The sequence below is a fragment of the Apteryx mantelli genome, chromosome 1 (assembly GCF_036417845.1).
Source record: "Apteryx mantelli isolate bAptMan1 chromosome 1, bAptMan1.hap1, whole genome shotgun sequence".
NCBI lineage: Eukaryota > Metazoa > Chordata > Aves > Apterygiformes > Apterygidae > Apteryx > Apteryx mantelli.
In genome coordinates this window covers 145,015,445-145,040,982 of record NC_089978.1, presented here as the reverse complement: position 1 = coordinate 145,040,982, position 25,538 = coordinate 145,015,445, and the positions used below count along the sequence as shown (strand labels likewise).

At 37.1% G+C, this 25,538-nt stretch overlaps 1 protein-coding gene across 1 annotated transcript in view; it reads right to left on the bottom strand.

Moving 5' to 3' along the window:
- Window positions 1-25,538, bottom strand: part of SCUBE1 (signal peptide, CUB domain and EGF like domain containing 1) — a 222,853-nt gene that overhangs the window by 181,315 nt on the left and 16,000 nt on the right. The window contains exon 3 of the mRNA XM_067289850.1: window positions 8,825-8,953. Coding sequence (XP_067145951.1) covers window positions 8,825-8,953 — 129 coding nt within the window. The remainder of the gene's footprint in view (window positions 1-8,824; window positions 8,954-25,538) is intronic.

Genomic DNA, 25,538 nt, shown 5'->3' with positions numbered 1-25,538 from the left:
ATGGAACCTGACATCAAGCGAGGGGACTGCTATGGCTTAGAGACTGGAAATTTCCAGTTACCAGACACCATGAAACTAAACCTGATTGCTAGAAGGGGAACATCATCAAAACTAATATTATAATTATAATCCGATCTCAGAGGGGAGATTTAACTAATTAATAGGACTGTCCACTACCCCTTGTAGCATCAAGACCCTCACAATATGCAGGCAACCATGCAATAAATATAAGCATATATGTACAGAAGATATATGTAAACATCTAATACAGAAGTGCCTGTAGAACATTTATTCCACATCCTACCTATTAATATTTGCACAGCACTTAGTCATCAGTTAGTGGAAAGCATTGCAGAATAGCAGTACACATTATAAAATCTGATGCATGTCTCTGTACCACAAATACTAGATACTTTAAATGGCTGTGATGAATCACTGCTGTTATCATTGATCTGATGTACAGATCAAGCAAGACTGATAAAATATCTGAAACAGTAACACAGTAAAAATTAGTTCCCTGAAGAAACATATCAGAAAGCAAATTTCTTTGTCATTTAGGGTTGGGTTTGAAAAACAAACAACTTCGGAAACGTGCTCAAGTTTTTCACCCTGAAAGAATTCAGTTAGTTGTGCAATTTGCAGTGTTTATTTTTGTTAATGCATCCACTGTAGCCTGTCTAGGGGAGGTTCAGTGGGATCCATCTCCAAGGGTCCCCCAATCCCAAGGTTCTTATTACACTTAAATGACCCCAACTCACTGCCATTCACCTTTTGCAGGCATACAGAACACAAATGTACAAAACACACAGATCCGATCCATTTATTGTTAAAACTTGCATTTCAACCCTTTTCATTCTGTCTGTAAGTATATAGGATCAGATAGGAGCCCATTCCCATCCTGTTGCTGGGCCCATCAAATTTAGAACAGATCTCCCCTCCACCCCAGCCATTGAGCCCTGATTTGGGAGTCTGGCCTCCTTCTCCTAAGATGTCAAACAGCTGCAAAGTCCTGAGGTTCTGCTCATGGAAAACTCTCACCAAAATCACTGGAAATGAGTAAGAGCTTCAAGATTTAGAGTAATAGCTTTCTCTAAAAAATACCATCATTTTAAATGTGTTCTAATAAACATGAAGAGTTATGAAAAGAAGGCTAGTGAGTTTATTCAACCCTCCTCCACCTGCCAAGGAGTTTAAGATTAGCAGCCATGAAAATCTGTAAGAGAATTTATGACTATTATTATATTATTAGAGGCACTGCTGATATGTTAGAAGAGGACAATACTAAATGGTTGGCTCACCTAACAGTCTCCTGGAATAAGGATAGAAGGGCAAGGAAAACTGGAAGACAGCCAAATAAATGGTCCATTTCTCAGCTTCTCTTTAAAATATTTGTTTTTATGAAATTAAAAAAAAAAAAGCTTTCCAAAAGCTGTTTAGTTTTCTATTAAAAATGTTCACATTAAAAAAATTCTATTTGAACTGTTGGGAAACATAAAGAAAAATAAACATCAGTAGTAGAAGCATTCATTTGGAGTTCAAGCAAGCAACACATTGCACACAGCTGTCTGGAGAGGAAGAAAAATAAAGCTAAATGAAAAGGAAGGCACTGCTCTCTGTAATCACACCAGTGATTTTGTAATCTTAAACCAGTTATGTACCACTTCTTGACATTGTGCATCTGGGAGCTTTAGGAATGATTTCTCAAACACTTGCAACTCTCCTTCCACTTCACGCTGTTATGCAGATTAGCCCATAACCTCCCTCCCAGTGTATATATTCAGAAAAAAGGAGGGGCAGTAATAGGTAGATTTCGCTTTCTAATTACTTTTTTTTTTTTTTTGAAAGAAAAACGTAGAGCAGTGGAACATTCACTGAAGAATGATGAACTGAGTAACGTGATATACATACACATACATACATACATACATAGTGTTCTTTTTGTAATCTGACGGAAATTGTAGATTACAACCATCCAGTCAGGAATCAAGCTAGCATGTCAGAGTTAAGACCCCTCTTCTTTTAAAATGAACCAATGGATCTTAAAAGAGCACAGCAGGACAGGAGTTTGGATTTAGATTTTGACCTCACACCTTAGAAGAAAAGAAAATGTGATTTCAAACATGAACCTAATTTCTGTACTGATTTGGGATCTCAAGGATCATTTTATAATGGGCGGATGTCATTTGGAGGCCTGAGTATCTGCTCCTGATTTGTCTCAGGAGTTTCTCCTTTAGCTGCAGGCTCCCAAACACCATGCTGTGACTGTTGCTCTCCCCCACCTGCCAGGGCTGGCAGCCTGGGACCTCTTCTGGAGCAGGTTCAGTTGCTCCAGGGGAAGCGCAACTTCTCCTTTCCCACAGAGGCTTCCATGTGACTCAATCACTTTGTCAAGAAATGCAAAATATTATTTGAGAACAAACAAATAAAGCAGGTAATGTCCACGTTTCAGAATGGAAAATCAAGCCTTCTGTCCAAAGCCCACCTTCAAGTTTCAGGACATAACCAGGATTTAGTCAATGAATTTTTAAGCTGACACAGCACTTGTGTATTTGTTCACCACACTGAACACTCAACTCATGCAAAGAGCTCTGTAGAATCTATAATGCACACTAGTAATAGCATTCCTGATTTTATTTATAATCAGAAGTTCACTCTGCTTCCTAAGACCATTCTGAATCACAGAGACAGGATTAATTGTTGGAGAGCCCTAAACTATACTGCATCACCAAAACCAACTCCTACAGTTATTTTCAGAAGGTCTGACATACAAGAAAATTACCTGAGATATCATACTATACGTGTCCGAACTTCCTAATTCTGTTATCTTTCTGTAAATAGGAGAAATCAGAGTGACAAAGAATATTTGAAATGTGGGTATGTAAGCAGGGATTCAGAAGTGTAAGGCTATGTTGCAGACATCCAGACATGCTGTGTGAAGACCAGAAAGTCACTGAAGCTGTTTGCCTTGGTTCCTCATCTATAAAAACAAGGAAAATTATATGTCTTTTCCTTACAAGATTGTTGTGAGGACAAATCTATTAGTGTTTGCTGAGTGTTCATATATGTTCTTATACCACAGCAACCACTACCACAGAAAAGCCTATAAATAAAATAAATACATCTCTAAACAGATTACTATAAATTTTTTGTCCACATTCTATAGTATCTTGTTTGATAGCTTCTAACAACAGCTTACAACCTACTCAAGTGCACTTACTAATTAGAGAAATTATAAAGACCAGAGGACTTCATGAAACCGATGCTAATCTCTAAAACAAAGAATAGCTACAATGAATGCAACCCAGAAGCAAGAAGTATTTTTGCAATAATGCAATGCTTACTCCCTATTAAAAGAGGACTGCGACAAATCAGAGCTGCGGAGAAAATAAAAAAAAAAAACAGAGAAAGATGGGTAGTACTTCATAACTATTCATATTCATATCTGAACAGATATGCAAAAGAAATTGTCACTACATGCAATTCCATTCTTTGACTTGAAATATTTTTCACACACAGATTGGTTTGATTTACAGAAATCATAGAGTAATGTCAGTTTTAGGAAGAATTCCCTAATTATGTGTATACAAAACCATGCCTTCAGGAAAAGAGAGCAGAATTTGGAGGAGATTCTTCTCATGTAATAAGCAATGGCAGTCACCTTTTCCTTCTGTATGTTTTTCCTGCACAATGCTTTCTTTTCCCATTTTTTCACATTCTGATCACAGGTGGGTGAATTCCAGAAGGCTTGAAACATTTGGAGTATCAGTTGATGTGTGAGCCCTTTGGCAAGGAACTCTTGTGAAGCAAGGCTCTCAGCTTCTCCATCCAAATACATGTGGCGTTCTCCTCTACTTTCTATTTTCAGATGCTGAATAACTTTGAAAGACTTAGTCAGGAATATCAGTGAGAACTGCTTTCAGCAAGGTGTCTAGCAAGCTTTTTCCGGATAAATCCCAAGGTTTAGTAATCCATTATAAGCCTCAAACTCTCTTCTCTTATTTGGTGATGCTTCAGATCAACATAACACATAAGACTCTCCCAGAAAGATTACATTTTAATACAGTAGGAAAGAAGGTAAGATAATGGTACTCCGTATGAGAGTTCTTTAGAAGAAAGGAAAAATAATTGAACTCCCTCTCTGAATTTCCCAAATGGAATAACCAAACACAACTGCACTACTTCATTTGCTTCAGCATGGCTATGAAAAACAATCAGCAAAATTCCAGTTCTTTGCAGCAGTCTTTTTTTGACTTGAAGACTATTACACCTTCTTTTTCATTGTCTCTTCCCTAGAAGAAAATTATTTGTTTTCTTCCATTCTCTCCTCATTAGCCATATTTTCTAGATCAATGATTATTCTCACTGCTCTCTTTTGGCTTCTTCAAAGTGCAGTGCCCCAAACTGAACTGAACGAGCTGAAGCCTTATCAGTGCTGACAGAGTAGAAGGGTTTTTTGTATATGACAATTCCCATCACAATAGTTGAAAGTAGACTGAAAAAAACAGGAAATTCTCTCCTTACCCTCTTGAGTGCATTCTGGAGCCGCATCGTGCCGGCTGTGTCAAGCTCTCCTGAAATTCTCCCCAAAAAGGAGAACAAATTCTCAAGCCTTCTCTACTGCAATCACATCCATATATCTCAATTCATACTACAGGCAGGCTTACATCTCCAGGCTCAGTCCACCTCCGCTAGCAATTCTGCTACCAAGGGACTCTCTTACAAAAAGCCTCCAATAGGACACAGAGAAAGAGGATAAGTATACCCAACTGTCAAAGAGGCCTCAGTTCAATAATGTACTTAGACATATGTGAAAGTCCGGTCTTCTCAATCTTATATCAAGAAAGCCATACAAATTACTAACAACTTTAAGTGTCATGCTGAATCACAGCAGCGGGGATATTTTGAATAAGCCGTTTTAAAGGTTATTAAGTCCTACCCATGGATACTCTGTAGTGCAGATGCACAGATTTTATTGGATATCTGAGAAAGAATCTGATTTACTAGAAACAAGATGGGTTAAGTGTTCAGGAATGACAGGAAGGATGATCAGTTATCCCATGATCTCTTTTAAAGGAAAGAGAGAATGGAAATTGACAGCATGCCTCAACATGTAAAAGACATAAAGAAGAAAAAAATCAATTTATCAATAAGTTCATTAAAAAAAAGATCAAAGAGGAAAGAACATCTGGACCAGTGAGCTAACTGCTTATAAAAAAGCCCAGACCGGTATTTCATATAGGAGAGAGGAAAACATATTTCATGACTGGTTTCAAATGAAGGATAAAGAAAACTTATTGCATGAGACCAAATATTAGTCTTGCATCCACCGAACAGAATTTAGAGCAATTTTAAGAAAGCACTACTGCTATTTCAAGTGATTGCAGTGCTAAAATAAATTATTTTTATCCAGACAAGGATCTCATCATAGCTTGAATTCCCCATGGTGTCATTTCATGTTATATTTGAGAAATTCCTCAATAAAAATGTCAAATAGAGAGGGAGCTGAGTTCCCCTGAGGACAGTTTTGGACACTTTCCAGTACAAATTTTAGTCATGAAATCTTAACCAAACACCTCCTCCCAAAAAATAAATAAATAAGAAAATTCACTTGATTAGAAAGTGAGAAATGCTGAAACGGGAACACAGGAAAAAACACTTAACCCATCAACCTCATCTGGTCTAATCAGTTGTGAATACTCAAAATTTATTATTTATAAAGAACATTGTAATCATCTTGCTACACTGACGTTACTAGAAAGACATCCAGTGAAGGTTTAAAAAGGAATGTAACCCCTGACAAGAAGACATGGCTTAAGATTTTGCACAGACTTCCGTCAAGCAAGACATGCAGAAATCCTGATGTAGCTGTCTTCTCCATTACAACTTGTTTTCTAGAGGTTCCTAGATGGTCTACAGGACTATAAATGAACTATCATGGGGTCACCATCCCTAGATCTTCTATCTCAAATTGCTAGACATAAAGATTCATAAACACAGAAATCTTTATGTGATAAAATGCAGCAGAGGTCACTGAGAGAGCAATTCAGCTGTCCAAACACAGGAATGTGATGCCATTTCAGATTCCTTAGATTATCCCATCTGGCCTCCAGCTCTGGAGTTCTACTCCAGATTTACTTCTGTAGATCCCATGTCACATCTGCCAGCTCTATGGGGATATCTCAGAGGACTTATGGTGTCTTAACTGGCATGAGACACGTAAGCTTAGGCAGTTGAATTGCCCCCTAAGAGTCCTTGCTGCCTGGCTCCCCATGCAGTGTCAAAATGGATCCCAACAGCAACACCTGCAAGGCCAAAAGATGGGGGAGAGCACAGGAAAAGAATCTAATCTTGGGTCTCACCTAGCAAATCCACTTCCATCCAAGCACATGCATTTTCATGGTGTTGAATGAAATGGCAGTTCAGGCAGGGTTTTCAAAATCAACCTACAAGGGTTTTACAGGCTCATCTACAAATTCTATGGAAATGAAATAAGTCTACATAAGATACACTACAACCCTACTTAATGTATATATAGTTTTAATCTCAGAATGCTTATCAAATCTGAGTTCATGCAGAATGGCCAGACCTAGTAAGACTTGCATGGCCACTGCTGAGATTAAAATCTTCAGTTTCAGACCTTACAGCCAGGCACTTTTATCATCAGTAAATTCACTAAAGTTTTTTAAAAAGGGAGAAGGAGGAACGTGCCTTGATTCCCTCTTCAGTTCCTCTATGCTAGAGCAGTTATTTTACTGACTCATATCAAAAACCAGTTGAAAATATTCCATCTGCATTTGAGGAGCAGATCCTTCCTTAGTCCACGGTCCCAAAATTAGGAAGGCAATGGTGATCTCTTTTAGTGTCCTAAAGTTACATCCTGCAAGAAAGGGAGCCCTTTGCTATCATTCCCACTCATCTTCAGTTCACTGAACCTCTTCTAGAGGGAACACAGCTCCTAACATTTTGGGGGGAATGCAGAACATCAGCTTAGAGTGGAATGTGAATACGGACAGACACTGAATCTGACAAATCTGTGAGATTTCGTGGCAAGCCTTGGGTCAAGACTTTGAACCATAACTGTCAGTTCTACACAACAGTTTATATTATTCTAAGTCTTTCATTTTCCACAACCAAGTGGTTGAATAGAAATCAGTGAACAAAAACATGAGAAATTTGGCTGTGTATGTCCAACCTGCATGGAGAACCAGGATCAGAGAGCAACAATACAGACAGCAGGAGAGGCCTCCTAAAGTTTTCATCCTTTATCAGGTCACTCCTTCTGATGCTCATATTTGCTGACCCACTTTTCCCTACTATTAAGGGGATCATTGGGAAACAAAGATGAAAATAGCAAGCTGTTTGAAATAATGTACGTGCACATTTATTTAAATTCCAAATAGTTGTACTATTTGATTATGCTTGTGTCCTCTTTTATTAAGAGATATTTATGAACGTTAGTGTAAATATAGTTTTTCTTAATTTTTTATATGAATGGTTGGCTGCTCTTTGTATAAGAAATGCTTCTTGCACAATTAATCCTTTGACCAGCTCAGGTTGAGACAAAAAAATCCATTTAGTCTGTTCTATGATAAATGAAATTTGGAAATTTGAGTCAAAAACCTGTCAATGGCCAGGATGTACAAGCCATCTGAACAAATACTACTCAGTTTGAAAACGAACCAAGCAGGAAATATATCTACTGAAAGGCCAGCCGAAAAGTTGCTTGGAAATTCTAGTTGTTCCATAGCTTCAGTGAGTGTAGACTGATGTTACTGGACATTATTATTTCTGGTTCACTACCTGATTTCCTGATTTTCACTGCAAAGGATCTCAGCCTTTACCATAGCAAAGGTGTCGAGTGACACAGATGACATACCCCTTTCATTATTATTTTATACACATCACCCTGAAATGAATTTGTGATTGTATCAAACAGTGGTCATTGTATTTACATTGGGAATTTGGATAAAGATAGTCCCTTGTAAAGTATATTATACGCCTGGATAAACAGACTGGAAAGCAAACAACATAGGGTACTAGGATTTAGCCAAAATGACTACCAAATAAGCAGATACGGGAAAGAGGACGTAGGGGTCAGAAAGCTCATTTCCAAGTAATTTGTGTGAAGAAATTTAACACAAAACAAACACTTTTTTAGTTTATAGGATAAACCAAACCCATTCAAAGCAGAGGAATGGGCAGGAATCAGAATCCCAGATCCAGTGACCTCAGACTGCTGAAGCAATTAAGATTCTGCTCAGAACCTATTTTTGTACAGTTAGTGGACTGTGTCCATCTCCTTTATAAACAGCTATTACTGATAACTGTTTCTTTGCCCTATGCTATTGCCTAAGAATTCCTTCATCACACTTGTACTATTATCATTCAGTAATGTATGCTCATACAGAACATCCTAGTACTGTATTACCGTAAAAGTTAAAAAAGAGGGAAGAGGAGCTTTAAAGTTATGACTGGAATTATAGAAGTTGGAAGAAACAGACAAAGCATATTTAAGAGGGTGGGACCAATTACTTTTCTTAAAAAAAAAGCCCAAACATCCAGCATATGGTTTTGAGGTGTTTTTTTTTTTAAACTGTATTAGAGATAGGCAAACTGATTTGAATATGTTTAGGATGAAGAGTGCCAATTTTAAGGGTCTGATACAAACCACACTGAAGTCAATGTGCAGACTTCAACTTATCTGGTGGAGTCTGGATCAGGTCTTTACTGAAAACATGTATCAGATGACAAAATGCTACAAAAATATCAGGCTTTCTTACCACATCCATGAAAGGAATCCTTCTTGCTGGCATTCACTACTTACCAAGACAGTTATGGCCATCGTGGGCTAGCATGAACCCATCATAGCACGTACATCTGTAGTTGCCTGGAATGTTGATGCACTCGTGGACACAACCCCCATTGTAGAAGTCATTTTCACACTCGTCAATATCTAAAACAAAAGAGAAGGAAAAAGAAGATTTTGTAAAAAGAAAATCCAAAAAACACAGGAAACTTATCCAACTAAGCCCAGTCTTTGAACATATGCATGTTCCTTATCACTCTATATACTCATATTGCATATTTCATCCAACAGAAGGTTCATGGAATTACTGACTGAACATATCAGATACAGATACAACTGAACTGCAGCAATCTTGTGTACTGAACACTTTTTCACAAAATAACAGTAGTGTCATCATAGTAAACAATGATAAGTGGTCAAAAATAAAACTGATCTTGGTATATTTTTATATTTGAAATGTAGTTTTAATTGTTGTCTTTAAAATAATCAAGCAGAAAATCAGTTAAAATATTTTGACTTTGTAGTAACAAACAGCTATCTGAAATGTGTCGCTATTAATACGGCTATATAATAATATAATATATAATAATACATATATATAATGATATATAATAATAAAATAAAAGTATGCCTTCTTTAACCACATCAAAAGTGTCTCAGATGAAGGAAGATCTAATATATTGTTGACAATATGTAAGGCTGTTTTCTGTGCAATGGATCTTGAAAAACACCATCTCTGAATTAACTGTCACAGTCAACTGAGCTCTTTGAATACACTGTTGATAACATTATGGGGCAGTTTTGTCCCCCTCTAAATAAGCCCTATTATCATTTTCTAGATTACCTCATGTATAGCAATAACAAAAAATTTGTTCATAGTTTTATTCTTAGAAGGTACACCAGAATTACGTTTTAATTTTTTTTTTTTTTGGTACACTGATATACATCTGAAAGGCTACCACGAATAACAAGAGATAGGCATTCTGCCTCAAATGCAGACAACTCTATTGTGGACTTCCTGTCTCATACAGAAAACACTTTTTCACTCATTCCAGAAAGTGTAAACTTTCTTCTTTTTACAGATTGTATCTTGACTTATTGATGGAATGTCATCATCACAGTCACTGCTGTGAACCATTCAGAAATGCACTTCTCAACCAACTAAAAATACAAAAATAATTATAAAACCAGTCTCATATCAAGACATATAAATCTATCAGCCCTCCATCTGCTGTGTGCTAGAACAAAATCTGCAGTTACTGTCCCTAAGTTACACAGTCCATGATAAATTTATGGGAAAAAGTCGTCTTCTTAGAAAATCATCTGTTGGTATGTTAGAGCTATTTTGGATATACATTTCAAATGTGTCCTCCATTACAGGAGTAGTTGAAATATTTCTGTATTAGGTTCACATAGACATTTAGGCTCTTTTACTTTTAAAAGTACTACAGGACAAGCATTGCTACCTGAGATCATACCCAGACACAATCCCAAAACAGCAAGGCAGTTTGGGAAAACCAAGGACTCTGCCGAAAATACAGCTCATACTTAGTCATTCACTGCTCTCAGCACTTCTGACCCTTGGCTTGAATCTGGCTGGGTTTTCCCTCTTGGCGGAGTCCTCTTGAGTGGTTCTTCAAGCTGCTGGAGCAAGAAGAGCAAGCTCCCTGCAAGTGTTTTTGCAAGCCTTCCCCCTCAGGACTATCCTGAAACTCTTCCATAATCCCATTGTAAACTCAGAGCCCATGTCTCCTTCAACTTCCATCCCACAGCTCTGAAGCCCTCCTTCTACAACCTCCCCAGCAACTCAAAACCAGAATTATTAATTTGGCTTTATTAGCAAAACTGGTTAACTTTTCTGTAACTCAGCATTCAGTACAACAAAAACAGTGGAAAAGAGAAGTTGGAGAGGGGATCCTTCTAACATAAACACTTGCTGCTAATATGTAAACTTCCTAGTCTTTTGACCACAGCCCTGTTTTAGAACATTCCCATCCTTTACTAAAGATTTCCATCCATCAGTTGTACAAGTGCTAAATTAGCACATTCTGTGGAGGTGCTCTATCTTCAGGAGTCCAATATGGCAGCAAAAAGCTACATCTGTGATTTTTCCTGAAAAAAATAACGACTAAATCAATTACTACTTATTGGGTGTATTCCAAACACACCTCCAATATGATATTACAAAGCCCCAGAGAGGAAGCTCTCTGTTATTTATATTCTAGTGATCCTGGGTGCACATTTCCAGTGTGTTCTAGACATCTCTACTTAGCAAACATTTGAAGTTTACATAACCATTCACGAATATTTCCAGAAACTTTCTATAATTCTTAGGCTACAAGGACAAAAAATAGATACCTACAGTAATATGATACAACAGGCTGAGTCAAAAAACAAAGAGCATATAACATGATTTTGATGTTGTATGTGTGCTTCACAACAGTCATAGGAAAAAAAATGATAACTTCCTTTTAAGCTTTGTTCTTAGCTTTTGTCTAGGACTGAGTTTCTTCAGAACAAGGAATTCAGAAGCAAGTTTAATCAGCTGTGATGTTACTCAGTGTCACACTGCAAAGGGCTGGCCAATTCATTCCCCCTTTTCAGACAACAAATGAATCAAATAGGACTATTCATTAAATTAAGAGACAGGACAGCCTTCATAAGGGACAAATCAAAGAAACACAAAGTCTTTTGAGTGGTTGTCCTTTATACAGTTCTTATTTCTCAAAAGTTGTACTGAGATTAGAAGCACTAGATGCTAATGTAATGCAAATACATGACTTCCAGCAAGGGTAATCTAACAGATGCATAAACCAGAAAAATTAACAAAAGGCACAGATTTTTTTCATCTCTTTCTCTCAAGGAGTTCAAGTTGCCTTAAATAACTTTTGCCAGAAGATTAGAGGATTATTTCTCCCCTTTTTACCCTAAGAGCTGTACAAAACCAGGAGAGGAGCCAAACATTCTACCTATTCTTAAGAGCCACGTTGCGGGTTTTTGCTGTTTCTGCCCCCTCCAAAAACACCTTGCTATTCAAGAGACCTCACCCAGTAGGCTGACCAAAATTTCTATATCCAGTACTGCTGGTAAAACACTAGGGGGTAATACTGGTGAATTTAAAACATTTTCTGAAAAAAAATGCACAAAGCCTGCAAAGTCCAAAGGTTGGACTTGTTTCAAACCCCAGTTGCACCAAGAGAAATGCACACAATGTGCCTGCAATGCATGAGAACACCACTCCATCTTCTCTCCTCATATACCTGGTTGAGGACATTGCTTAAAGAATGCATCACTGACAGTGCCGAGCAAGTGTAATTTACAGGCAGAACATTACAGGTGACCTGGCAGGATAGGGCTTTCATAGGAATCTTAATAGATCAATAAAAACAAAAGGAGCACATTCAAATATATAAAACCTGTAGGCGTCCTCTTAATTTTATCTATTGTAAAACTCAAAATTCCCAGTGGCCAGGTATATTTACTTGCTTTGGTAATGTCATATCCTATTACTATTTTTTTCTGCAATGGATAGAACTAGGTCTTAATCAAACTCTTGACTCCAAACAGCTCTAACTCAGAAAGTTAACTTTTTCCACAAATTGTGTAGCTTCAACTATCTTTAACATTTTTAGTGTTAATCACTTAATCTTGCCATTTACGCTGAAGAAATTGCTGCAACACAGAAATGAAATGAGAAACAAAGAAACATTGCCATCAATCCAATAAATTGCTGCGCTGGATGCAGGTATGTGCAACCTTGTATTAGTAGGATTTATTGTAATCCACCTCTATGCTGGAAAAATATTTACAGTAAATTATTTACTCCAGCTAATTCCTGCTGTGCAGACAGGCAACTGTTGGGATGTCTAATGAAGATAATGCCAGAGTAAGTCCCCTTAAAAAGGTACTGCAATTTCCTCTTTAAGAGGAATTAATTTCACATAGTATTATAATGGCAGCAATCACAGGAGCCCTGGGAAAATAACTAAAAGCACCAAAATGATTAAGAAGGCCATTTATAATAATGACATAGTCTGCTAAGCACCTATCTGGGCTTGCTGTGCTCAAATGAGACAGCAACTCCCAAGACCAGAGCTGGAGGTATACAAGCACATACTCAGCTTTGGTGAGCTAGTTTTGATCATCTCTCTCTCTGGAATTGTTTGGGAATTCTCCAAAAGCCACTGTTTGTTTCCAAAATTTTAAAAGAAAAATTATCAGAAAAAAACGGAGAAAAAGAAGCTGCTTCCTTGGGTGTGCTAGTAAGTGCACGGATTCAGCTGTTTCTCAAGGTGAAAAGAAGTTTAGATATTGACATTATAACACCTTCTGGAAAGCAGAGGTGAATCTTTTTGTTACAGTTCAGAAATAACTCTCTCTCAACAACCATAGGGAACCTAGCGCTGCCATGCACTGCTCTTTTAGTCTTCAGTGAACAGTGGTGTTACTTGAAGAGTACATCCTGCATGAGACTGAAGTTATTATATTAGAATCAAAGAACTTTTTTTAAAAAAATAGACAGTTAGTTTAGAAAATCCTAGCATTTGTTCCCGCAAGGAAACTCTGTAACTTTCAATCACCATATTTGAGTTAAGGGAAGAAAATTTGAAGCTGTCTTCTTTAAGTGACCTAATTCTTCGTAGTCTGTTAGGACCTGTATCTTCCTTACACAGACTGGGGTTGACTCTTCTTTCATTAATATAGGCAAGACTCGCACAAGCCCAGAAATATGTTTCCTTTGTGTATTTTGTATGGAAGGGATCGCCCTCTCAGGGATCTCACAAAGACACTGTGATTTAGCATCCTCCAGAGAAGCAGCTCTTCAAGGAGCACATACAGCTTGACTAAGAAAAGTTCAAAATACAAGAACCAATCTCTTCTGCTTCCAGTATCACAGTAATTCTGCTTCCTATTTCACCAGAGAAGACACAACACTATGCAATAACTAGTGTCCAAAATCCAAAACAAACTGTAAAACAGAGTGAGGAAAATGCTAGTTCCCATTTTGTCTAAACGGTTTCAACCTAGCGCTATGAAATTTACTGAGTGCCAATATCTTTTCCAAGCACTAACAATCTTAGCTGGAAGAAGGCTCAGACTTTATTCTAGGGAAGCACAGAACCTACCTCCAGCAAAATCCATTCCCATTCTTCATTATACCAGCTGCCATTCATTAAGTTCTTGAATGTCCAAAAATGATTAGAACGCTTATAGCAAAAGTTATTTGTCAGCACAGCTATAGATCATTATCTGCAAAACTACTGAAATCAAAGGAAACGTCTGCATGGAGTTGATGATTTTTTTCAGTGTCACAGCTAAATTGTCACACAAGCCTTATGGCTATTAACACACAAGAGAAAAATAGCTGAGCCATTAAAGCCACGGGGCCGCACGCAACTCTTAGTGCTGAATTCCAAAGATTTCTACATAAAACGGGAAAGTGGGCATTGGCATGACCTCTGTCTCGGCCACTGTCAAGGCCACAGACCCCAGTACTCATGATGCAATGGTAGATCTTCAAAATAGGGGTAGGACTGGGTAAAATTTTTGTTTGTTTAAAATCTTTCTAGACTACTGATATAAGGGAAGGATCTGGAATTAATTTAGTAAACACAAATTACAATTGACTTTGAAAGGAATAATTTATGTGCTTGAACATTTTAAAATAAATAGCCAAAGGAAGCTGTCTGCCCACATCAATTTCTTCTAAATTAGAGAAACATGAACAAAACTTAGCATACAGGTATCTTTCACAGACATGGGACATTTCCTAAAGGAGTCTGACTCATAAAGTAGTTTGAAAAATATAGAGTAAATTCTTTGCAAGCGTCATCTTGATGGAAAAACCCACATATTTATGCAGTATCTGAAGAGAAAAATATTTCAAAGTTTATCTTTACTTATCTAGCTGCTTTAAACAAAACACCACCTAGATGTATTATTGAGACAGTAAATAACATTGTCATCTTTAGAGACTTGCCAGCAAAGGAACAATGTTTTACCTTCCTGCTCCATGAGAGGTTGCTACTAGCCCTTGTTTTATCTATAGAGACAAAGGATACCACTTGCAGAACTCTGTATTTTCTGCCTTGTTGTGCTCAGAGAAGTTATACTACAGCTTTCCAATTGTAGCATGTTGCCTGTTTATCCAGAACTGGTATGCAGCAATGGACATTGCAAAATGCTGGAACACATATTCCATGTGGGAATACTTTGCACTTTTATGGACTCTCTTAAAAGGCCTTCAAGAATTTTCACTGATTCATAACTGAGCTTTGGTCACTATTCATCCCTGGACCAATGAAGCATCCTCATTTCCACAAATAATACAGAAGAAGAAAAGCCCCATCCCAGGTCCCAAATCCTACACAATTAAGAATAGAGCTGTAGCATGAAAAGAGCTGTCTACCCCACCGCAAAGTTTTATGCAACCTTGTTCTCAGATGCTTGGGAAAGAAGTAGCCTTGTAATGTCCAAAGATGAAATGCTCTGAGGTGAAGTCCCAACCCTACAAAAATCAAGAGACATTTTTGCCACTGGCTGCATGGAGCCCAGAAAACCTGTTTCCTGGGACACACAGTAAAGACATGTCAGAGCTGCAATTAGAATTCAAATTTCTTGTTCCTACTTCCAAATTCAGAACAAGAAGCAGTGTAGCATCAACACCCTTACTTTACTTTTAAGGAAACAGGCAGAAATGAAGTAATGTGCAACAATGACAAGAACAGAATCAAGATCAAATCTTGGATCATAATCAGATCACATCTTACTCGTTATCGCTGAACTTTAATGACTGGATTTGGGGGCTGTAAAAGCCAATAAAATAAACAAAAACAACATGGGCATATTTATATATATTGTTTTTCTTTGGCACATTCTACATTTAATATACTTCCAGCAGTTATGCACACACTGGATAACCCGAGCCATTTAATACATCTGTATTCCTCATATCAAGTTGCACTTTCCTATAAGTAGGGGAGCCAGCTTTAAATCTAAAGGCCAGAAGAAAAGCTGAAAGAAAAAAAGGTGAAAGACTGTTTTGGTTAAGTGCTGGCCTTATTTGTCAAAACTTCAGATCTCTTTAGAAAGCATTCAACCAGAGCAAGAATACTAAAATGAAAAAGTTCTCAGGAGGAGTTTAGCATTAGCAAATTTCCACATGTTCAGAATTATTTGAAGTCATTAGGTGCTTTGCCTTTTAAAATCTTCAAGAGTTGACCCAGCCAGATGTATGAAGAATCAACTGGAAAAATGTTATCAGTTCTGCTCAACCTGATCTGCTGAAATTCTGCTTCCCCCTGTGAGCTTTGTCATAGCAGGATTTGGCATCTAAGTCAAATTTTATGAAGAAAATATTGACATAAAAAGAAACTCTGACGCATTCAGATTTTTCTTTTCCAAACAAAACCTTCACCTCCATCTCACAGTGAAGTCCATTTCTGAAAATCCCTTTCCCCATGGAAGGCTTCATTAAGATACTTTTTCTACAACAGAAAACAATTAAAATTTATCATTTGTTACATCTGGTTCCTCTGAGATATTTTATTCTTAGACTCATAAATGTTTACTCTTTAGATGCTGTGACCTTGGATATGTCTAATCTATCTAATGAATCAAAGAGTAACACAAAATGCACTTTTTATAGCTTTCAAGTTGTCATGATGTTTTCAAGATGCTTGTACCCAAGAAAACTGTAAAATTTGATAGCCATTAGGACTACTTTGAGAACCAAGGTCAAGGGTGAGGAGGATGGGAATAGGGGAAAATCAGAGAAAGAAGCCTGATGTTTCTCAGTGGAGAAAGGGAAGAATACAACAGGTACAATAGTTTATTTAGCATGAATTTTTTTTCAGTGTAATTCCCTCAAGAGTACTAAGAGTACTGTACCTCCAATGTTTTTCCTATTAATGCAACCACAAAGAGAAAAAAAAGTAAATTCAATTTTACAATTTTCTTCAAAATGTCACAAAGCTCTATTTTCCAATATTAAAACAGCAATAAAATAAAAATGCCACACCAGCTTAATGATGATGGTTTGGATGTAATTTGTGGTATTGTTGGGGTGATTTTCTGGAAACCATTTCATACGATTCCCAGAAAACATCAGGTTCTCTGCAGCAGTTTTATTTGCTTCCTCTTCTTCTGCGATGGCTGAACACAATATTCATCATGCTTTATATCTTGTTAAAGCACTTGTCCAAAAAAAGGGGGAAAAAACTCTAAATACAGACCAAAATAAGGAAGGGTATGTCCAGCTGGTTAAACAATACATATATTTTTCAAGTGCAAGCAGCTTCATATTTAGAACTGTCCTTCCTGAAAACATTTAGGATGCATTTGGAGAGCAGATGAGATATCAGTCCATTTATCACCGGCTGTAGGGTGTTTTTTTGTTTGGTTTTTTTTTTTTTACTTTCTATTTTTTTAATATGCTTTTCTCCAACTGCAATTATTATATCCTAAATTTAAGAGAAAGCCTTGAGACACCCACTGCAGGTCCCTATTTTGTGCTGGGTCTGAATTTTTATCCTGTTAAACTGATCATAGCAAGCATGAATCAAGTTGCCAAAAGTCACACAGAATAAGGTTGGCTTTATGAGAGTCACCTTCCCTTCTGCGGAAGGAGATGGACCAACTGCTCTGGAAAAAGACAGACAACAAGCTCCCAGACATGCAAGCCCTTCTCCAAGGAGGCTATGGAGTACACAAACTTCTGAAGTTATCAGCTGTAGGAAAAGTAGGTGTGTTTAGCACATATTATTTTGCAAGTTTTAGTTAATGTTCTTCAAATACCATTTATCATATATAGGGAAAATTAAAGAGTCACATCCAAAGCGTGCACTAGCTAGACATGGTCAATCCTTCAGTGCTGTAAGTAGAATTCAGCAGACCCAGCTCACACACTGTTAAATGGAACAAGGCAGTAGACTGTGAAAATCCAAGCTTTCTGCAGTAGCTGAATGGTTACATTTTACATTTTTGGTGAATGACCATCATATTCTTCATTCATTGATAAGAAATAACGTCCCTGGAGCCTCCTTTCCTTATGTTTCTCTTAAATCCACCTTTCCTCTCTCTGTTTTCTGTCTCTCTTCTCTTTCCTCTGCATTTCCCTCCTTACTCAAACTCCCAGATCAGAGTTGGCAGAAAGTTTTTAATGGCTGGACATTTTAACACTAAAACTTCACCACCAGGAATCAGACTTGATATGCCCATCAATTTGCCAACAGACTGAAGAATCTACTCCTTTGATTCATTCTTTCAGGACGCCTCCAGTTGGAGGTATGTATCACCGGTTTAGTGTACCTGTATTTTGCCAATGGAAGGTTATTGATGAAGTATGGGGGAGGAGGGGAGGGTTAAAAATTACTTTAAAAAAAAAAGAAAAGAAAAAAGACACAAAACCTGAAAGCTGATTCTGCGTGCACTTAGTGCAACTTGCCAGCCACATAAATTCTTTTTATAGCAGCATATCTAACACTCCTGGAGCAGGAATGGAGAGGAGATCAAATAAATGACAGGACCTACTCTTCATTTAGGAACTTGCAGAGGTTTTGACTACTTAATTGAGAAGTCTTCCTACAGCACTATCATATACGTTTATATAGCGCTTTTTGCCTAGAATGCCTTTTGGAAGTTGAAAACCAGTTGGACAGCTACAGTCATTAATGGAAAAAAATAGTAAGGCAGAGTTCTTTCTTTGGGGAGCGAATACAGTTTCTATTTAAGTATTAAAGTATTATTTCTATGTGACATTTGCCATCCTAGCCAGCACAATGAGAACCGATCTGGGAACATTTGAGCTTCATTCATGGTTAATACAACATTTCTCTAGATAAAACCAAAAGTATTGTTATCTCACATTAGACATCTTGAACCCCTGATTAGGGTTTGCTGTGGTTTGACATTTTTCCTAACTGATATTTAAACAGATTGGCTACCAGTTCTTTGAACTGCAAGTGAGATACCCAAATAAAGATGGATACCTGCAGAGCACATAACAGTTTTAGAGTCTGTCTTTATTTAGTAGCTGCCATGCCTGAGAAGCTCAAGCAGAGAGACTTCCTGTTTACAAGCTGTTATGAATGTGAAACATGACATCTGACAGCATTTTTCCCACCACTTCTAAATGACAGCCACTTCCACCACAATTCCCTCTTTTAATATAATAGGAAATGTTTGATTCCACATCTAATCCTGCAAGTTCTTGGAAATCTAATGGGAGCATATTTTGGTGCGCTCTACTGCCACAAGTGATGTGCATGTATCGTAACAATTAGGACTTCAGTAAGTCAAGGCAGGAGGTTATTCCTAGAACTTCAGATTGAAAGATACATCTAAAAACCTTGGGGGAGATGTTTAAGACTGTCAAACTAGCTGATTGATACAGACATGATTCACTAAGCTTTTTCCAACCCTTGTGGGGGTCTCCCATGTTTTTGGTTTACATACTGCTAACCTTCCTTTGCATTTTATTTTTAAACTTCTGTCCATTGACAAAAGGAAAAAATCCCAAGCCTTTGTTCTGAAATGAATTCCCCTTATTATCAGTCATGGATGAACACTAACTTATCTTCTGTGGCTTTCATGTGGGAGAACTTAATAGAATGTGGCTATTCCTCCTTACTCATTTCAGAATGAGTCCATGGCAGATCATGCACTGTGAAATGGAAATTTTCTTGATATCGTATAGCTCATGCTTCATTAGCCCCTGGCAGATTAACACTATTTCAGTTTCAGGTGGAGACAGCTAAGACCACAAGCAGGATGAGAACCTTTATAGCAGTGGTTTTCAATCTTCTTGGATTTGAGGAACTTTCATGTTTTCCAGCACAGGTGCTAATCCCTGTATGGCGAATTTAAGCCTTCTAACATCAGGCTTACCTTTCCAAACTACTTTTTCACAGATGCTTCAGCAGTAGTCCTTGGACTACTACAGGCTCCCAAATGAAAACTGTTCTGCAGTGCTGGTTAATCGCACAAGAAATATAATGTAACTATATTATGTAGGACTTGTAAAATGCAGGGCTTCCTGTCATCCTGTATTACATGGTCAAACTCCCCACTTTGCACAGGAGACGTATGGGACATCAGTTTTCCCCAAGACTGCAAAAACTCTCACACATGCACCACAAAACTAATCTAACTACCTGCAGAGTAACACTGCAGCACATGCACTATGAATCTGCTGTGGAAGAATCACTGCACATACTCACCTGACCTGTCCAGGGCTGCTCTTCATTTCCACATTTACTGTAGTCATATGGCAACTTCTGAATGTGGTAAACAGGCAACTCATAGATTTGTGTCCCCTAACAATGCTGGACCTAATAGTTACAAAACCCAAGAAAGTAACTCTGAGTATTATTTTCTGACCTGCTCCCTGTAGCTGAACAAATTCAAACGGTTTCTCAAAAGCAACCTTTAAGGAGGGAAGGCCTCCCAACATTATGGTTTGCAAAGAAGAGCAAAGATCAATCTGCAAGGACTGCCATTCTAATTCCTTCCCAACTGTGAAAACGGTAACTCCTCACCTATTAAACAGCAGATGACTGGACGATAATCTGAATGATCCTTCTTTGTTTCAGAATCATTACATTTATCTTTGCACAAGTAGTTTTTCCACCTACAGAAGTGTTTATTTGGTGTAAGATATGATGGTAGAGCAGCTTTAACACATAGAATATAGAGTGTATGGGTCATTCATTAAAAAAGAGGTCCCCAGTCTTTGTGGTAATTTAAGACCCTAGGGTAACTTTGGCGAGACTAATATATTAATACCAATCTGTTGACTAACTTCCAGTATGAATCATCTGACATTCCATATTCATATTCCATTCAATTTCATATTTTCCCTTTCTTTTCTCTGATGCCATGCACTGATAGTAACCCCATTTAAAAATTACTTCAGTAATTTTACTGTAAAATTACTTCATCCTAGACACAGACGCATTATCTGTGTATTATTTATGTTTTCGGGAGAGTGTTAAATATTCATTTTTCTTATTCACTTCCTATGAGAAAAGTCTCATAAGATTTTTCTTATGAGTCCCTTGCAGGTTTGTGGGTACTCAGCATCTTTAGGAAACAAATTAAGTAAAATTATTTGAGATGACCCTGCATTTAAGAGAACTGTTTTCATTATGGGCTTGATATATTTGTTTCAATGGGATCTGAGAAGACTAAATTGAATAGAAAGTAGATCAAGGATTTACAATAATTTTTTTTTTAAATCTGAGGTAGACTTACAAAATGCAACATGCTTAAAATCATTTTTGTCTAGCACCTTTCCACTCTGTGCACTTTATAGAAGGTAAAAATGCTATTAAACTATACATCTTATTATTATGTGAGAGTTAAACATGCTCAAGTCACATTTTGTTTCTGTAATGACAAATTCAACTTGTCACAGAATTGTGTTTCAGAATCTCAAATTTTATTAGGCACAGATAAGCAAAATGCAGTAATCTAAAGTAGTCTAAAGGTTTAATTAAAAACCCAATAAACAGTATTTTTTTTAATTGGATAGGTACATCCACTATAAAACTAGAGATGAGGAAAGTCAATTTTGCAAAGTTGTTGATAATTTCCCCACATTTCTCCTTCCTCCTCCCCATCTTTCTAGACAATCCCTTTTTTAAGGCTTTATCTGCTGAAGGTTGATGCTATTTTTAAGTCATATAAACAAAAGTCCAGGAGAGAACACACTGCAGCATTCTGAGTTACCATAGAAAACAGGGCACCAAGACCTGACCAGCTAACTCATCCATTATTAACACAGGACTTTGCCCTCAGTAAAGCACTCAAAATGAAATAATGTGGTTTTAGTTGTTATCCATGGTTCCTGGCTTAAGAATTTAACAATCTAAAGTTAGATTGAACATTCAGATCAAGCTTTTCAAAGCACTTGTTTAGTCTTCATATCTGACTTAAAACTCTCCTTTAGGAAGTCTTGTTTTCAGAAAAGATGGGAAGGCCAGTAATTTTGAAGTTGTTAGTTGATGACCCCCAAATTAATATCTGGTCTTGTAGGTTTTGGCCAATGTGATGTAGAGAAAGACAATAAGACACACATGGAAAACAATAGCAGGGATGAGGCTGACAAGAGACAGGTGTATATGGTTACCTGTTTCTATACAACTTTTTATTATTACACTGGATATGACTATTGACCTATCTGTAAGCTCTGAGTGTTGCAGAACACATAAGAAGCAAAAGTATTTATTTTCCACTTCTGTTTTGAAGATGCCATTAAACACAGTGATTTGGATGACACTCCTATTTCAAGACGTCTCTAAATCATTAGCTGCAGAAAACAGTTGGATCATTCTTACATGACTCATTTCTTATAGTCTACCCTAAGCATCCATTATTGGCCACTGACAGAGACTGCACATCAAGCTAGAATGACCTTTGGTCTAACTCTGCACAGCCAGCTTACATACTTATGATATTAAATGATAAATATACATAAGTATGTGTCACGGGTAGGGACCACAATTCTTTGTCTGAAGCCACGGTTAAGAGTCCTGATTTTGCCTGCCTCTAGTGGATACAGTTCAACAATCTTTGTGTATCCCTTCAGCATGAAACATAAAACAAACAAGACAATAAAGAGAAATTATAAAAAAAGATTAAAAGGTATTCCAAAGATCTGCTAACTAAACAAATGATACTCACACTCAAGAAGTTCTGTCCATTTGCACAACTGTCATAAATGACTTTTCTGACGAGTTACTTAAGTATACATAAAAGTCTATCAGGTTTACTGTAAAAGACTGTGGATTTGCATTTAGCTTATGCAAGGAGACAACTCACAGCTGCCGGAATTAAAAGCAGTGCAGTTTGAACTAAGGTATGATCACATTGTCTAGTAGTGCTTCCTGAGTAGGATGCATCAAGAAAATTCTTACGACTGAGTTCTAATAAAATGCAATAAGAATTTCAGCACTCTGGTACAATGAAGATTTTTTTTAAAACTATATGCCTGTGCTGCACAAGTGACAGCCTATTTTAGGTTAAACAGTAAAAGAAATAAAACTGAGACTAGGACGATAAATTTCATAATGATCAAATGATAATGTTGCAACTTAAAATTCCCGTCTTGGTTAGAATCAAAGCACAACTTAAGTACAAAGTTTAATTTAAATGGACTTTGAATTTCACAACTGTCAAACTCTTTGGCTCAGATACAACTCACCCGATTTTGCATGCTTACATCGTAGATGTCCACATCTGTGATAGAAAGAGACTGTCATTTTCAGGAAATGATTTATCTGGCCTGTTTTTGTCTCCATTAACACAAGGTGAACTGCATCAAGGAAATTCCTATTTCTCTCCACTAACTATAAAGGGAAAGGCAAGATGAATAGCTCAAAGGTACCTCTCTATACTACAGACACTTGTATTTGGACAGATGAAATCCACTCTTAGTCCTCTCAAAGATATCCTAAAATGAACAGAAATTCTACCAACATACCACATGTTCAACAGAAAGAGCAAGGGCCTCCTTCCCAATATTATAGACTTTATTTTTTACTGGAAATTTGGTCTCAGGAAGGAGTGCAATGTAAAGCCCATAATCAACTGTCTGAACACAATTTAAATGTTAAACTAAATGAACTATAGGAGGTATGATTAGAGGTTGTAATTATATACCTAGTAGTCCATTTAATTTAAGTGACTGACAAGCATTCACTTGAGGATAAAGAAATGCAGGAAGCTAATATTTATATTAATTCACATGTTAATTTTGTGATTTGTGACCCCAGAAAACTTTCAAAACAAAAGGGCAGCAATATGCTTTCAAATTGCCACAGAAAAAATAAGTCCACCCCCCACCAATGAAACAATTTTACAGCCAACAGAAGGAACAAAACCACATGGAGGAGATATTTTTTAATTAAGTGCAATATAAAGTGAATAACAGTTACCCATATTCAGTCTGAACAGCTATTATCAAAAGGGCTTCAGCTTTTTAAAATAAACCGTTTAAGAAAGGCTTACTGTTTTAAACATAGGCTGTTTCCGATTATAAAAGAGAGCTTTTAATTAAGATTAGTAAAGCCTAATTCAAGCTATAATTTGGTTCCTTTAGTTAGTAAATGTCTATTAAAACTGAGCAATTAAGGTTAAATGGGTTGAAGCATTTAAAGCACTCCCCCCTGCTTCAAATAATATAATAGAAAAGAACATGTCAGTGACTAATTCAGACCAGAAGACATGTATTTCCATTAAGTTTTATGCTTCCTTGTTGATCATAAAGTTTACTAAAGAAGAATCCATTGGTAAACTGTATTTTCAGTGGAACATAATATTGTTCTGTGTTTGAAGTGTTACAGCTTACCATGCATAGTTTCAAGAACAAAATATAAAACACAAATTCTGTAATTTTATAAATATAGCATAAAGCTTGCTTCTATTATGGCTTTTCTCCCTTAATTTTATATAGTTCAGTAATAAAAATCTGTACTAAACTTTCCAGTAGCATATTTCCCCCTTTGGATAGTTTTGTTTGTACTTGACGTATAACAGTCTTGAGCACACACTTCTGATAGGGTAAGGTAGAGGTACACTAAGATTTTTATTACTTATGTAAACAGGCTCTTAAAGCATTCCCACTCCACTCCTATTTTCACAACTTCAACAGTTCTTCTAAGACTGAAAATCTTCATGCTTGGTCTCATCTTTGAGATCAATTTCTTTTAGCAAGTTTAAATAAGATTGGTTAAGTCAGCCCAAGGCCCATATTTCTGCACACACAACATGTGCTCCACACACATCCCCGTCCAGCTGTGGCAGACCTATCACCTAGTGGGGCCCGTCCATAACACTCACATCCACACAGCAAACCTCCCACGTGCATCTGCAGCCTTCAGGACTCCCACAAGCACATATATCTTGACTACATAGAGCAGACTGCATGACCAAGATACCAGGCTATCCTTTTCCTTAAACACAAGACCTGCAGGATATGCTGTGTGCAAACACAGTCATTTAGGTGGCTTCACAGTTATAAGCACTGGGATTTTCCTCACTGAATGGCAACATTAAAAGAAACACGCTGGTCCTTTCTGAAAGGCATCTCTTTCAGGCCAGCACCCTTCAAGTTCACTCTTGCTAACTCAGGCAAGGCATCACGTAATCCTTCTCAGGTTAAGGATTCACATTGTTTTCCTATACAAAGTATGGGACTTTGCAACGGCTACAGCAACTACCTGTGACCTTCCATACAGATTATCAAAATACTTGTGTTAAAAGCATCTAAAAATTACCACCCAATATCTAATCATAACATGAATATTAATGGTAATGATTAAAAGCCTTCTAGGTTTAAGTAGCACAGAAATGTATTCTAGAATACAGGATAACATGCAAATTTACAAGTTGGAATTCTTTAGAATACTTAAATACGTTATCTGGCCTAAAGAGATAATACTAAAAAAGCATAAAGTTACAAGTGTTACTCCCACCTTACCACTGCTCTTTCCTAACCTTTCTAAAATCCTTTTAGCCTTATATTTCATACCACTGCATTAATAATATGGGTTTTCTGAATGAATTTTCATGTGGGCTCACACAGGTATCTATACACGCATATTTACTTGCTTTGTTGCACAAAGCCCCAGTGAAAGCATCCAGAAATGTGCATACGAAACTCTTGTACAACTCAAAGCAAATTATGCCAATGAGCTATTCTAGAAAATGGTATGCAATTGCTGCTGCTACC